General features: G+C 52.2%; 7 protein-coding genes across 7 annotated transcripts; 3 read left to right on the forward strand and 4 right to left on the reverse strand.

The window, feature by feature from the left end:
* The first annotated feature begins 1,022 nt into the window (after positions 1–1,022).
* Positions 1,023–2,203, forward strand: PV05_03501 (uncharacterized protein). Its single transcript, XM_013464147.1, has 3 exons — positions 1,023–1,412; positions 1,617–1,673; positions 1,744–2,203. Exons 1-3 carry the CDS (start codon positions 1,244–1,246, stop codon positions 1,944–1,946), a joined length of 429 nt encoding a protein of 142 aa, XP_013319601.1. The 5' UTR covers positions 1,023–1,243; the 3' UTR covers positions 1,947–2,203.
* Positions 2,192–3,101, reverse strand: PV05_03502 (S-(hydroxymethyl)glutathione synthase). The gene has a single exon (XM_013464148.1). The coding sequence runs from the start codon at positions 2,924–2,926 to the stop codon at positions 2,354–2,356; it is 573 nt and encodes a 190-aa protein (XP_013319602.1). The 5' UTR covers positions 2,927–3,101; the 3' UTR covers positions 2,192–2,353.
* A 676-nt stretch (positions 3,102–3,777) lies between these two features.
* PV05_03503 (uncharacterized protein) lies at positions 3,778–5,926 on the reverse strand. Its single transcript, XM_013464149.1, has one exon. The coding sequence runs from the start codon at positions 5,323–5,325 to the stop codon at positions 3,832–3,834; it is 1,494 nt and encodes a 497-aa protein (XP_013319603.1). The 5' UTR covers positions 5,326–5,926; the 3' UTR covers positions 3,778–3,831.
* Positions 5,927–7,011: 1,085 nt separating this feature from the next.
* Positions 7,012–7,902, forward strand: PV05_03504 (uncharacterized protein; the record flags this gene model as incomplete). The annotated part of the gene is made up of 1 exon (XM_013464150.1): positions 7,012–7,902. One exon carries the CDS (start codon positions 7,012–7,014, stop codon positions 7,900–7,902), a length of 891 nt encoding a protein of 296 aa, XP_013319604.1.
* A 951-nt stretch (positions 7,903–8,853) lies between these two features.
* Positions 8,854–9,906, forward strand: PV05_03505 (uncharacterized protein; the record flags this gene model as incomplete). Its single annotated transcript, XM_013464151.1, has 1 exon — positions 8,854–9,906. The coding sequence occupies one exon, from the start codon at positions 8,854–8,856 to the stop codon at positions 9,904–9,906; it is 1,053 nt and encodes a 350-aa protein (XP_013319605.1).
* A 165-nt stretch (positions 9,907–10,071) lies between these two features.
* Positions 10,072–12,193, reverse strand: PV05_03506 (uncharacterized protein; the record flags this gene model as incomplete). The annotated part of the gene is made up of 5 exons (XM_013464152.1): positions 10,072–10,870; positions 10,948–11,044; positions 11,103–11,237; positions 11,303–11,529; positions 11,586–12,193. 5 exons carry the CDS (start codon positions 12,191–12,193, stop codon positions 10,072–10,074), a joined length of 1,866 nt encoding a protein of 621 aa, XP_013319606.1.
* A 1,107-nt stretch (positions 12,194–13,300) lies between these two features.
* PV05_03507 (uncharacterized protein) lies at positions 13,301–14,820 on the reverse strand (the record flags this gene model as incomplete). Its single annotated transcript, XM_013464153.1, has 7 exons — positions 13,301–13,443; positions 13,498–13,625; positions 13,682–13,997; positions 14,042–14,193; positions 14,478–14,543; positions 14,601–14,661; positions 14,727–14,820. The coding sequence occupies 7 exons, from the start codon at positions 14,818–14,820 to the stop codon at positions 13,301–13,303; spliced, it is 960 nt and encodes a 319-aa protein (XP_013319607.1).
* Between the last annotated feature and the right edge of the window lie 441 nt (positions 14,821–15,261).

A 15,261-nucleotide genomic window follows, 5' to 3' on the forward strand; every position in this document is an offset into this window, starting at 1 on the left:
CTGTTTGCATATGTCCTTCCAGCAGATTCTGCTCGACATGATTTTCCCAGATCCTTCCTCGCTTTCGTGAGAAACAATAGCCTGCACAAAGTCGTACCTAACTCGTGTACAATGTGTTACTACAATACCTACATTTTCCTAGGATGCGGGCATATCTCATTCTCAGACAAACCCGTCACGAACTCGCAATGCCCGAACAGAAGCCTCTCGGTCACTCCGGCTGAGCCAAGCGTACCAAGCTGTACAGAAAAGCTCAACCACCCACTTCATACTTTCGGCATCGATAACCTCTGCGCAGCATGTCAAGACGAGCGCGACGCTCGGGTTGAGTTCATCCGAGTCCACATAGGAGACGACATTGAAAAAAGAATCATGGTCAGATCTGCGGAACGAAATGAACGAGGTCAGGAGCGTGGAAGGAGGCTGTTTCGAGCCTCGACGACATTGGCAATGATGATGGATCCCGGAAGGCCTGAATGCAAGGAGGAAAGCAGCAGGGCCAGTGTGATATCAACTTCGACGCAGGAAGCCATGTCGAAAATCGCAGACGGGTTTCGGGGTGCAGTCGGTTGGACCGGTGATCGATCGCATATCAGGGAGTCGGGAGACGCTCCGGTGTCGACTCCTGGATCACAGCCCTCGAGGCCGCCAACGAGGCTGTCTTTCGCGGCGCTTGCTGGAGAGATGAAAGTCCTGGTGTGACTTAGCTAATGATTGGACAGTCGCTGTTCAACATCGGCTCAGGATTGCAAAGAGCAAAGCAAATCGTGCCGCTTCCGGTCGAAAGGGCTTTCTTTGTTGCTGCAAATAGTTATGAGCTCACCACGGCTAGGGGTATACATTTCAGATCGCAATATTGTCCAATATCTGTCAGAGGGGAGTGAGAAGTGAGAAGTGAGAACTGAGAAGTGAGTACCGAGAAAAGTACTGTAGTAGCAGGACAAGATGTACTAGTCCAAACTCGGCCTTAGCTCGAAGCTCTTTGGTTTGGACTTCAACGAGAGAGCTTCATTGCGCTGCTGGATTTGGGTACAGAGCAGAGCGATCGAGGGCATATATTCGATTCATTCCGGCCGATCGCTCTCACGTATCTTGCTTCATCACGCAAATTCTCATATTGACCACCGAGAGCCGTTGAAGGTCTCTGGGGTTGAAAAGCTGCGCCCGGTCGTCCCTCTGAGACCTCAGACTACAACTACTTTCCTCCTCGATCTCCACCCTTCTACCCCCAGGCTCGTTCACAATGCCTACACCTGAGTCCGAGGCGTTCCTGGCCAAGAAACCAAAGGTCCCGCCTACTTTCGATGGCGTCGATTTCGCCGACAACCAAGCGGTCACGGACGCCCGAGATGCGATTGTACGAGAACAATGGGTAGGGATGATGATGCAAAGACTAGTAGGCGAGGAAATGGGTACGTGTGATTCCTAAAGGTGTCCCTTTAGAAGCACAGAGGGACAGCAGCACAGAAATTGGCGGGTACGAAGATGGTGTACCAACGAGGATTACCGTTTGGGGCGCTTGTTTGGAAGATGAGGCTCTCGAAAGGGCCATCCAAAAGCTCTCATGCTGCGGAAAGCCATGCAGGGACAGGGGCTGACAAGATTCGCCGTTACAGGAAAGTGCTACATCCGCGAGGGCGTCAACCACCTCGAGAAGTGCGGCAAATACAGAGGTACGCAGACCAGCCCGAACCCGAGTCGTGTTATAACGATGAGGGCTCTTGCTAACCGGCTTTGCTCCAGATCGATACCTCCAACTATTAAAATCGAATAAGGAGAAAGGGTACCGTGGCCGACAGCAGAATTACATGCCAGGCGTCGATGGTCCCGCGGGTGGCCCGGAGATTCACACAGACTACCCTACCGCCCAGCAGGCCAAGGGTGCAAAGGGTTCGGATTACAGACCTGGAAACACCAGTGGGCAGGGTGGGAATACACTGTATTAGAGTACGAGAACTCGTTGTAGGCAGTCCGCGAAGAAAGCATTGTACATACTACTCAGGAGGACCGAAGGCCACAACTTGCGGCGAGGCAATGAGAGGCGAAATGCCATCTGTTGCGCAATTGAACCTTCCGTGCTTTGTCTGACTTCGCCGTGAACCATCAGTCTTAGTGGCATCAGCTATAATACAGACGCTGAGGCTGCCATGGTTCATCTTTCTGAATGATCGGTGCTCCCGAAACAACCGACGCCTGCTCATGAGATAAACTTTTGATTCAGACTATGAACGTATTCTTAATAAGTGACGTCTTGGGAGCTCGCCCACGTGAGTGAACCAGAGGCAACACCTCCCTGCTTTTCAGCCTTCCTCGCTCGTCACCTCAGATCACAATCTGCAGTCACAATCTGCGATCACAATCTGCTGCGTTTCCCGCTCTTTTCGGCGTTGAAAGTCGCCAGGGCATCCATGAGCGCCGGCGAGAGCGCATCATACGGCTCCAGCCCAATCTCCCTGAGCCTGTCCCGCACCTCGCCCATCTTCTCCGGCGGGTAGCCTTGCTCGATCAAGCTGCTCACAAACGCGGCGAACTGGGGCTCCTGCCAGCCCTTGTCGTCCGACAGGTCGACGTGCACGAAGCTCAAGCCCTTGAAGGCATGGTCCTTCTTGATGGGCCCGTACAGGTGCACCCCGCAGTCCTTGCAGGCGTAGCGCAAGATCGTGGCGTTTTCGTCCACGACAGCCAGTTTGTCGCCGTTCTTGGTCACCTCGACCTGGTCGTCGGGGATGACGCCGACGATAGAGAAGAGCGCGCCTTCGGGCTTATAACACTGGGAACAGCCGCATGCATGATTGTGTAGTACATTCCCCTTGAGTTTGACCTCGACGGGGTTGGTCTTGCAGTGGCATTTGAGGGTGCCGCCGGAGAAGTTGGGGTCTCCTTTGGTGAGACCGTTGTCAATGAGTGGGTGCAGGGAAGGTGCCATTGTTGAAGGTTAGATTGGGTATTGATCCTTGAATTGGTACTGATTGCTTTTGGTGAGATGTATATGTTGCTTGTTCTGAGTAGTCGAGGTGAGGGGAGTTGAGCTGACGGAGGTACGTGGGCAAAACCGGTCCTTTTAAGGAAATTCCAAACACGGCGAGCGAGGACGAACCCTGCGTCCAAGGATCAACGTAGGCACTTACCTTGTAGCGTATTGGATATGGACGCAGATATGTGTGGGGTAAATCCTTGCTGCGGCACATAAGCAGGGGTGCTATGCCATCCCAAGCAGAGGAGAGAAGAGGAGAAAATGCATCGTTGTCCTTCCACCCGGTTCTGAAGGCCCAAGGCGCTGACTGACAGCGCTGGTGACAAGTATCAAGTAAGAAACGCTGCAGCAGTCCCGCCGGCAGTTGAAAAAGGTCCGCATGGGTCTCTTGAGGCAGCAAGTGCCAGCATAGAAGAAGGCAGTAGGTGGGATTCGTGACCGGAAGGAAGCGAGGTGGAGTTGCTAGCAAGTGGCGGACGGATTCGGACTCTTCTCAGGTGTCGGCGTCCCTTTTCGTGGAGCACGACATGCCAATGCTGCTCCGTGATATATCGAGATGTAGATGATCAAGCGTGCGAATGCGAGCCTTCTTCTTCCCTTTGGTGGGGAGGTGAGATAGCAGGTGGAGAGGAAAACAAGTTGCAACAGGAAACTCACCGCGGCGGTTGGTATTATGTCAGCCAGGGCAATTATGGCGCCATTCTGGTAGCTTTCATCAGACACATTAAGGAAACTAGGACAGGATGGATACATGGTATCTTCCTCAGAAGCGAAAGCAGAAGCGAATGCAGAAGTACCGACGTGCCTCGTTTACCGAATATATTATTAGTATTGATTTCTCGCATTATCGAACTCCGTCACCCTTTCCTCGACGCTTTGGGCATCTTCAATCTCTCCTCAACGTATTTTGAGAATCTCACGACTCTCTGATCAACATGATACCAAAACAGGTACCCGCATATCAGGACAAAGGGCAGACAGGTGAGCCACCCCAAGATCACAACTTTGAAAATCTGCCACTCCGATAGCCCGCCACCTTCATGCCATATGTATGGATTTGGAAGAATGTCAACTCCAGCTCCGACTCGATAGAAGATGGGGACCAGGCTGAGCCCGAGAATCCGAATAACGTCCAAATGTGTAAGGTAGATTCCGAATGAGATTTTGCCTAGCCATTGAGCAACCCTGTTGGAAAAGAGGAAGCCGATGCAAGTATCAGTGCTGTTGGCTACCGTCCAAGTGACCAGCACTGCGCCGATACTCCTGGTGGCCTCAACGGGGTCACTGTTTCCGCAGATTGATGCCACAACTTTGTCGACTACGGTCGAATAACCCATCGATGGTTCTGCTTGAGGTTTCAAAGACGCCACATTGAGGTAGATTCCGAAGACGAGGGTGATCGTCCGGGCCAGTGATGCAGTCGGCCGCAAACAGAGAAGGGCCCGGCCAGGTCTCTGCCAGCGAGGCTTTTTCATCGTTCTGCGCAAATACCCCTTCTCGAACTCCTTGCTTTCGCGGCTTGCAGCCTCAAGATCCCGGGCATTGAGGAGATAGTCTTTTGCAGGCGGGGGTACTGCGCCAGCTATCCTTGCCATGACATCTGTCTCGGCCAGAACCATACCGGCGAAAAAGCAGAAGAGAGCCTGACGACCGTTCGTAAACGCATACACGCATGCCAAGCAGTGGATGAAAAGCCGAGCTCGTGTACGGATGTGTGCCGTGCTGATCAAAAGTATGAACAACATCATGCTGCATTTGAACTCGACTGGGATGGTCCAGTGAACGTCGTCGTATTTTCGGACGTCGATCTCTCTTTCGCTCCACGGTATCACTGCGCTGTCTATGTATCCCCAGCATGTTATGATGGCTACGCGCAGCTCCTGCCAAATGGTGTCCTCTGGTCTTTTCGGGCCCATCCAAATGTCTAGATACGACTTCTTCATCTTCGTGTCCAAGAATGTTCGGATAGACATCTCGAAGATTGAGGTTCGTATTAGGAGCGCAGTGACAAGCGTATCGATCATGGTAGGCAGGAAGAGTCGGATGCCGCGTCGGAATACCGATGATGCCAGCGTCGGGTAGCATGTTGCCGCGGTCGCACCGTGGTTTTGGTGTATCTGCGTCAATGGCTTGTATGATAAGACATAGCCGGAGATGACGAAGAAGACGTAGACCATTGACTTGCCGGCGTACATCCAGCTGATCCACGGTTGCTCCCACCACAGGTTGACGGTGGACGCCATTCCTTCAGTCCGGTTGCCGTAGCCATTCTCAAATGCCCAATGGAAATTGTAGACGAGAAAGCAGGCTATACCGCGGAGTCCGTCCAGTGAGGATATGTGGTTTTGCATGGTTGGCGTGTTAAATCTGTGATCAAGTCAATGGCCACAAAATGTGTATATTCAACGAGACATGCCGCAGATGCCTTCGAGCAATGGTAGAGAGACACAGGGAAGCATTCTTGCGCGGCAGATTCTACCTTATGACTGATACCATGTCGAAGCTGCCAGACACAGGGATGATCCCAATGCAGTCAGACTAAATCGCTTGAGACTCTATCACCAGGAACTGACAGCAGCCATCTTCCGGACGTGAGATTCTTCAGGCAGAGAAAAAGGCGTGCCGAGCTAGGCACCAAAAGGTGACAGCTGTCAGGTCTGATCCAGGGGCTCGCTGATTGTTATCCGGCTTCCCAGTTCGCCAAAGTGGCATTGATCGTGGCCGATACTCGGGACACTGTCGCACGCGGGTAAACATACTAATATTGCTCGTGTAGCGACAGTCAGTACAACTTATCCCAGGCTGGAAGAAAGAAGGGCAGTCCACAGCTCTGGGAGCGCCGGAAGAGGGTCAGGTCAAATCTGGCTTCCCTGCCATTGAATTGTACCAGATTGATCCTAATGAACAGCAATAAATTTCTTTGATGGCCGTGGTCAAGTCGTTGGTAAGAAGAGGTGGTCGAGAGGAACGAAGAAACGGTACACAGTAACCTAGCTTTCATTCTGCAGGCCAAAAACATGACCAAAAAGCGGCGTCAACTGAGCGCCCGAGATGAGATTTCTGCCATGAATGGCAGCGCTGCTTTAATAATATTGCTGCCCAAAAGCCTGAACAGCTGCCCTTCTCTTCTGTGATTCTGCTCCTTCGTTCTTGACGGCGGCAGTCAAGCAAAGCTGAGACCGCGGAGTGTGTTCAAGAGGTCGTTACCCTTTTCAGCTGTAAAGGTATGCCATTGAGTGTTCGTTGCGGCTGAGAATTCTCTCCTGCAACCCTAACGCATACGGCCATCCCTTGTGACGGCTGCGCATGGAAAATGGGCTCGAATGGGGAATGCTGAAACGGTACAAAATTAACCAATGTTTAGGGGCCATCATGGGCTGTGCCTCGATGGCACACTGACCACTGACTTGGTAAGTCTTGTGGACAGACTCCACAGCTGCAAGTCAACAATGAATGCCTCATACGCTATGATTCCGCTCCTCGTACAGTAGACTGATACTAGTCTAGTTCGAGGGGACGACTCGGTTTCAGGCGCCCAAGAATGTCCACTCAGACGAAGAGATCTGGAGTATCGTCGGCTAGGCCGCCAGGCTACGAATCATTGCCATCAACAATTGTTCGCTTGTGCTGGTCCTGATCTGCAAGGACAGGCTGTGCATGCCGCGCACATGGCTGGCACCGACCTTCGAAATTGAAACAGCATCACGGCCTGCGCCAATGAGGCCCACAGAGCTGGGAAGAAGGGAGTACGAGAAGAAGAGGCTCAAAGTGCTGAGCCCTGTGGAGAGCCACTTTGCGATGATCTACGCATAATATGTACCGTCGTCCGACCTGGTCTTCATCTCTCAGACTTTTGTTCCCGAGACCTTTTTTCGGCATATATGGGCAACTTCGCTTTCGTTCCTCGCGAACCGCATGCACGACAGTCACGCGCGACTCGAACCACTTCCGCTCTTGCTTCTGCTCTTTACACGGCATAATTTCCCGAAATCTCACGACTGCCTAGACAATCGAAGTTCAAGCACACCCATGCAGCAATGTCAGACGATCGCTGCTATGGTAACAAGACCACGAGCTCTGGCTCGCAACTCTACGAAGTCTCTAGCCCTTACATCTGTCCTGGTACCGAATCTGTTAGCGGGAATTCCCGCTGTTGCGGACACACCGGCGTATGCCTTGCAAACGGCATCTGTCAGTCACTCAGTCCCCCTCCCAACGGCACTGGCTACTATATTGGAATGTGTACGGACCGCAATTTCGAAGACAGAGACGTGTGCCATAACGCCTGTTCATCGCTAAAGGTGCAAGACATCGTCTACAACAAAACGTCGGGCGTTTGGCATTGCTGTGGACTCACTTCCAACGGCGATTTGCGGTGTGAGAACCCTACCAAGATAGTGGTCAAAGCCCCCTCACCTGCGGATCTGCAATCGCAGTACAGTGCCAGCAGTTCATCCTTTACGGCGACAGCTTCATCAACCTTGCCCGCAGAACCAACAAGCACGGGTACCTTGCCTAGCTCGACATCTTCGGAATCCAGTGGTAGTAGCGGCCTCTCAACCGGTGCACAGGCTGGCATAGGTGCCGGTGTAGGTGTCGTTGCTATCGCCGCCATTGCTGGTATCATATTCTTCCTGCTGCGCCGGCGGAGGAAGCAGCGCACGCCGCAAGCAAAGCCAGGAGTAGGTCCGTGGGGTTCACCAAATGGCTATCAGATGATGGCTCCTGGTCAGACACCGATCGATCAAACTGCCTATGCAAAGCAGTTTGCACCCGATCCTACGAACCCCGCTGCATATTATGCTACACCTCCTTACGCTACACAATCACCTGTACCCGTCGAGTTGAGCCCGCAGGCGACGCGTCCGGTCGAGCTGATGGAAACAACGCGCAAGGAAAACTCCACAGCAGCAGAGTTGCCGCCGTAAGGCATAGGGAAACCTGAGTTCGCCGAAGCATCAACATTGGATTGGCAGAACGTCCGCGACAAAAGTCCAGACAATCCGATGTGGCTGAGTGACCACATTGGCGCGCGCTGCCCCTGCGGCGCTCAAATACGTGCCGGTACTGGGGACATGAACCATGTGACATCGCATCATGCAGCCGGCCATGAATGAAAGGTTTCGACCTTTGAAAGTCAGTCCAACTGGCTTAGGCACAAGGGATCCTTAAGGATCCTCCATCAGGCGACTTTGAGGAAGGAGGTCGACAAAAACCCATGACTTGGCACTCGAGCGACATCAAGAAGCTACGAGATCCGAGCTGGACATCGGGACCAGCTGTCTAGACACGCAGAACACGGACTGAAGGATAAAATGTGCGCTAGTGTTCAATGAGCAGCCAGGATTGGCGACACCGAACGTCTGCTACGCCAACATAGATCAAACCCCCTCAACTACAGGAGCACTGGCGAGCAATGGAGATTCCTAGATATGAAGACTGGACAGACTAGGTTTGACCACAATACCTGACGGTGGAAGGAATCGTTCGAGAAGAGTGGCACCGCACCAAATGTTGGACGAGCCTGTCGGATGCCAAGTAATTGTACGCTGCCACGTATGTAGCTTGAGGTTCTTCTTCCTTGACAACACATACTCGTATATAATATTTGACAATGAAGATGGGCGTGACAGCCTCCGTCCTGTGTTGTCACGCAGACCTGCAACCAAACAATCATTGAATATGGTGTAACCGAGATGGATGGAGTCAAATGAGGTTAGCCGCTGCTCCTGCCTGCTGACGCCAAATCCATTGATATCGAGACATCGTCGCGACCTATCAAACCATAACTTCTCAGTGAAAGTTGCATTCTGAAATATTAAGGTGCCTCAGACTTACTCAACTCCCGCTTCCTCAAACCAGCCTGACAACACAGCACGATGGACCACGTCACCACGTTCCAACTTCCTCGCAGCGAGCAACGAGAGTCTCCTCTTTTCAATGGCAAGATTCCTGGCGAGATTCGCGACCGGATCCTGGCCTTCACTCTATCCTGTTACAATTCGCCCAAAGCCTGGGACAAAGACTCCTCCTACGTGAGACCCGAGTATAGCGCATATCTTGTCGCCGATACGTCTATTCTCCAGACGTGTCAGCGCGCCTACGCCGAAAATTGGTTCCGACCTTGGATGTCTGCCGTTCACACGTTCTATCTAGCTTGGCCAGGGCGTCGGCCTAAGGAACCGAATACTACCCCAGGATTCCAGAGAGTCCTCGACCGGCTCTTCACGGCACATGGCGAGGTCGAAATCCCCCATGTCAGAGTCTTTGCGCAGCTCTGCGCTCTTGAGGATGGTTGTGAGCTCCTCAGCCAGATCCTAAACTTGACCTATTTCTTTCCACACAGGCTCACCGTGACTATACGCCATCATGACTGGTACGGTTGGGAGGAGGATGATCGTCTTCACATTGGCGCTTACTGGGTCGACACTTGTCGCTTCCCTGCCACTCTTCATGAAATCTGTCTGGAACTCGAGAGTCTGCAGAGGAAGAGGAATCAAATTGAGTGCATCGCCGATCAAATGATAGAAAAATGGCCTTTTGTGAGAAAGGACGGAATGACCATGTCTGCCAGAAAGGAGGAATGCAAAGAGGATCTGTGGAGTGGAAGTTCAACCTGGCAGGGAAGACGGTGGTTGCGAGACGAAACGAAGCCTGGTATTAACGAATACTTTGTCAAGGCCATTACGTGGAAGCCCAACAGGGGAAGGGCAGAGCGACTGGAGCCAGAGAATTTGAGTGTTCCGGACTCTTTCCACGCCATCATAAGTAACGAGCCCAGTGTTTCTGTCCGGCGGTTGAATCGCGCCCAAGTTCCAAAGGATCTGGCAGCGGATGAGACTCTGCGACGGCTTCATGAATGGGAAAGAGATGACCCCGGAGTTAGTAACAGTAGTGACGAGGATGCTGACTCTTTCAGACGTTTGGGATAGTTACACTGATGATGAGGGTCACGATGATCTGATCGAGTGAAAGGCCGAACTAGCGACTCGTAGGGATACAGCTTGGTATTTCAGGCTGTGTAGGCTGTTGGTAGCTGTCAACTGAGGAGTACTGCTGCTAAACTGGACCACTGTGCCATCCAACTTGGTTTTAGATCATATTTCTATGATGTGCTTGAGCGCGTTCAGAAAGTCCAGATGGTGCGGATGCATCGTGTAAGGGAGACTCTGCTCAAAATCCTCGGCCAAATCACGTAAAAGCCGGTGACGAGCCTGATTCTCACTAGTATAGTGCTCCGAGGGTTCGGCTTCTTGATCTCTGGCACTATTCAAGTTCTTCTTCAGTTGGCTGGCGAGGTAAAACGCGCATCCAAGACAGATATGCATAAGGATCCACAGGCGACTGGCTTGATGATGCGCCCTCCGTAGAGACATGAAACGGCGAAGGATTGTCTCACAACGATCCATACACAGTAAATTCTGGGCCTCACTGGCAGTAGCTCCCTGGGTTTCCCATGTCGTTAGCGGCAAAGGAGATGTAGATCGTAGTCCATCCGCGAACAACGATGGAGTAGCCAGGTGATGGCGATGGAGCTGAAAAATGAAGAAGTTGACAAAGATCTGAAACACATCGTGAAGCAGACGCTGGCCGTCGTCTTTGCAGCTGGCACGGTTCCGCAAGTATTCTTCAGCAGAGGCTTCCCATAGAAGGATTTGCTCCGCCGCAACTTGGAAGCGTATTGCTGGGAGAGTGCGCAAGAAGGCGCGCCTAGAATGTGCCCATTCGTGGTATATGTCGTTCATTATCATCGACAGTCCATAACAGCTCTCCAGATAGGGGTATCCTTTTGGGCTAGGGGGCCGCGGGATTCGCTTCACAGAGCCATCTACGAAAGCAGCTAGGTGCCGATCGTAGCACAGCGAAAGTGTGGTATCCTGCCATACGAGGCCTTGCCTAAGATACGGGGTCAGTGGGTCTAGTCCTATGAGGGAAGAATAAGATCGACGCAATGAGCAGGGTCTGTCTCGTACCACAACATCCAAGACTGTCGCTCGATGGCGGTGGAATTCTTGGTTGGTGGCGGCACGCAGTGTATGCCTAGGGATTGCGCTGCACGGATGGCCATTCCTTTAGATCATGATCAGTATTTGTGTCGGTAAAGCTGGATAGGTAGCGGCGTAAGTACCTAGCAATGACCATGATGCAGCGGGATTGGCCTGTACGCGTAGAGTGGCCGCCAGTCCGGCCAACGCTCGCACATTATCGATCGTTGGTTGAAGAAGATAGTTGTCGAGCCGTAGAAGCTCGGCGGCGCAGCAGACTACGAATGCAAGTCTTCGAGTCAACACGATACGGAACGTATGAACATGCTTAATGGAGGCATACCAAAGACTCTGGAGTTCAGGTCGTTATCGGTCCGATGGACACTGCTGTACGAGCATCCGCCAGCGAGAACACAAAAGAGAAGTGCGAGCCACGAAGTAGACCGAAGATCACTTTCTCTCTTCTCACCATTAGAGCGTTCACTCCAAAAGACCCTGGCGTCCTCCGCAAACTCGGGCAAGGGAACGGACGGGGAGATAAGGTTGACTGATTTCCAGGAAGCCAAGCATCTGAGCAAAGGGTTTAGTAGCTTGAAGTATATCGTGAGACGATAGAAGCGACATACTGCTCGAAGGTTTCATTGTCTGGCAGGGCAAGGCAGATGTCTTCCACTGTAGCTCCTGGCTTCCAAAGACTTGTAAAAGGGTGTGTAGAGCCTGTATCGGTCATGTATAGCAGCTTCATGGTCTCGTGTGCCGACCGTCGGGACAGACCAATCCCGTCGCCTGATTGTGGAGAAGCTGCCATAGGACGAACAGATTTGAAGGTGTCAACAAGTATCGAGGCTAGTGACTCGGCACCAATGTGTACGGATGCACCAACAACATCTGCAGCAACAGTCGCTGGTGTCGCATGACCTGGTGACATTTGCTGATACTGTGGTGCCTCCGGAGGTGAGCCCGTGCCAATGGCACTACCTTGGTCTGTCTGCAGCTGCTTCGCAGATTCTTGAAGGCTTCCACCACCAAGAGAACCAAGGCGTCTGACTACCTCCTCGGCGATTGTCTGCATTCTACCTTCGAGATCCGCAAGCGCAGCTACTCGATCTTCGGTCAACGCATTCGATGCTCTGGGAGGAGCAGAAGCTTGTTTCCTACGCACTTGACCGTTCTGGTCTAGATACACGCAGAGCTCGGGTTGCTCATGCTTGAGGCAATTGCCACAAGGGGCCATGTGATCACAACGTATTTTCCGGCAACGGCATGGGTAACACGCCTTTGGGTGAGACTTACGTCGGCGTTTTGCGAGTAGCTGATTGATATTTTGAATGGTAGGAGCCTCATTCTCAGGTTTCTCATGCTGGATGTCAGGAGTAGCCATCAAAATTCCAGGCGTCCGTATTCTTGTGAGGGCAGTTCAAGATCCCAGAGATCCTAAATTCCACTTTGCACACAACTTTCGACTGGGATGAAGGAAATGTCCCGCTCGCTTTCAGTAGGATTATCCAAATTGATGTCAACGTGATCGTCTCGTGTAACCTGACTATTGCAACACAAGACACGAAGCCGAGGTGATGATGAGCAAGTGCCAAGAGACCAACAAAACTTCATAGATCACGTGACTGGACTCACGTGACTGCGATATCCGTTGCGATTTATTGGTTCATCCCAACCTCCTGGGTCCATAGAACATTGAGCTTTCACCTTATGGATGCATGTATTTTGGGCACTGCACACAGCGAAGTAGCGCCTTAGCCGTTGACTCTCCAAAGCAGACACTGAGCGAGATGTTATCGCTAGCAGTCGAGAGAACCCGACGCGACGAGACCAACACCAAAGTCACATTTATTTAACCATTAGTCTGGCGCTGGCTGAAGCTGTCGAAGAGGGAACGCCGCCTCATCTATATATGAGTAGAACGTGTTGTGGACAGCCGACTGTTGTCATGGATTATTACAAACACGAGCCGATTTGATATCTTTGCCGAGTCCCGATCAAGACAGCATCCCATCGAAGGGAATGCAAACCGGCTATTCTTCTGACTTTGACTTGGACTTGGACTTTCTTTCCAAGACTCGGGCGATGCATAGGCTGGTGGGACAGGCAGTGGAGTCAGAAGCGAATTGTGGAGGAGATCAACTGTATTGCGCACGGTGGCGCCGCAATTCAAAAGTCACTCCCAACCTTGCTGGGGAATGACGAAAAAGGAACAAGAAGTGCGGATCTGTAAGATGATCAGACATTCATGGGTAGCTTGCAGCGCCCTTTTTCCTCTCCAAGGCACATCCTCACTTCTCAAGGACATGAAACCACAACGGCAACATCTGAGGCACGGGTCGCTTTACGAGCCAGGCTGCGCACGTATCGAAGCGTCCAACATGGCCTTTTGCATACTTTTCCAAGGCTCGTCTTCAAAGTCATCTAGCTGTGTATCAATGTAGCCGTTGGGCACCATCGAACGGGGCAGAATCGTCAAATATCGACCTGTGTCAACTTAATCAGTGATGTCTCTCCTTGATTTTCGTGTCATGTTCATACCGTTGATGTTTGGGTCACAGGCGACTCTCAGCACGGCCATCGTACAATCAGCGATGTCTGCGAATTTGATGCCCTTGGAGATCAAGATGTCGACAATATGAGGCTTCATGAGCGAGGTCTTGGTATACCTTGCGAGGAATGTATCGTCAGCTCCACATATCCACCTATCGTGATGGCGTCTTACCACGGGCCGATACTATTCACTCTGATACCCTCCTGCCACGACGTTCGCCTCGCACACGTCATGAGACCTCTGAGCCCAAACTTGGATGTCTGATACAGGAAAGAGCCAGGTTGGTCAAGGTGGGCGGCGACGCTGCCCTTGATAATGATGCACCGATCTCGACCGGGTCCCTCTGGGTGGAGACGGACATAATGTTGGGCCAGTTTGAACGTGTAGATGGAAGCGATGAGGTTCAGGTTCAGCATCGACAGAGTTGGCTTGATGGGCTCGGAAGCAGGATCTGTGGTGCTTATGGTCAGCCAAGAAGGGGCCATGCCTGGGAACATAGTGTCAACGGACGAGATGAGACGTGCAACAGACCTTCCAAGGCAAAGATCTCATCTGGACCGGCGACACCTGCGTTGATGATGACGATATCGACGCTCTTTGCAGGCGACTTGGCCACGGCCTGCTTGAACAATTGCACCTGGTCTTCCCAGGAGTTTGCATCAATCTTGATGAATTGCGCCTTGCTAGCGACTTGCAGTCAGCAACTTTGACCTCAACTATGGTGCGACTGGGGGGATTGGCAAGTGTGCATCCAGACCGGTGTAATGCCAAAGAGGGGAGGGAGGGTGCCATTCGAACAACGACATCGACTTGAGAACCACAAAGACGGTTTCTGTACATACACCCAAACCCAAAAATGGGCAATTCGTTCTGGCACGCCATCCCTCCCTCCGAACGTTCAGTACACGCGGGCCTGTCGCATCACACCATTTCCCCATGGCACCATAGTGCGGCATCGAGCACACACAGTCCTAGTTCGGCCGCCAGGCTCCGGCCCCTGTCCTCATTGATGTCGCCGATGGTCACAAACGCTCTGCATGAGGCACGCACTCAGTCCCACCTGAACACGCTCTTCGAGATTGTCACTCACCCTGCCGCGACAAACGCGCGCGCATGATTCTCGCCGAAACCGCTCGCACCTATGCTCAATACTGGATCAGTCCCGTTCCTGGCGCACGCGTGCGCTTACTACACCATAATACTAGGGCTCCCTCACCTCCCGTAATGATCACACTCTTATCTCTAAGCGTGGTCGTGTCCGGCTTGACCGAAACATCAACCGGCTTATTGGTATATGCGGATGAAGGCATTGTGATTCTTGTCTTCGCCACTTGGTTTAAATTCAACTCGAAACCACAGTCAAAATTAGAAAGACCTAAGGAATTTGGCCTCTCCTTAATTACTCCTCACTCGGCGAGGGCCTTCTAATGTATACAGGATATGCAAGGTAAGAGTCACTGTAGCCTTTATGTCCGGTATCTCGGCCCCTTACATCGCACGGCAGGCCGAACGATGTACTGTATTATCAAATAGGTGGAGCGAGTAGTGGGGAGGTACTCACCACAGAATGACCCCTGCGTACATAGGTGGGGTAGGTATAGAGAGGTCGAGCCCCCGGCATCAAACGCTAGGAGGTGATTCTAGTACGAGGGTCCTAGCAAGTCAGAGGTCACAATTCATTACGGTGCCCGTCGACCCGCCTCAAATAGTCCCACGGTCGAAGCCCCTTCAGCCTTCTTCTGATCTCAACA

The sequence above is a fragment of the Exophiala xenobiotica genome (genome assembly GCF_000835505.1).
Source record: "Exophiala xenobiotica strain CBS 118157 unplaced genomic scaffold supercont1.2, whole genome shotgun sequence".
Lineage (NCBI taxonomy): Eukaryota > Fungi > Ascomycota > Eurotiomycetes > Chaetothyriales > Herpotrichiellaceae > Exophiala > Exophiala xenobiotica.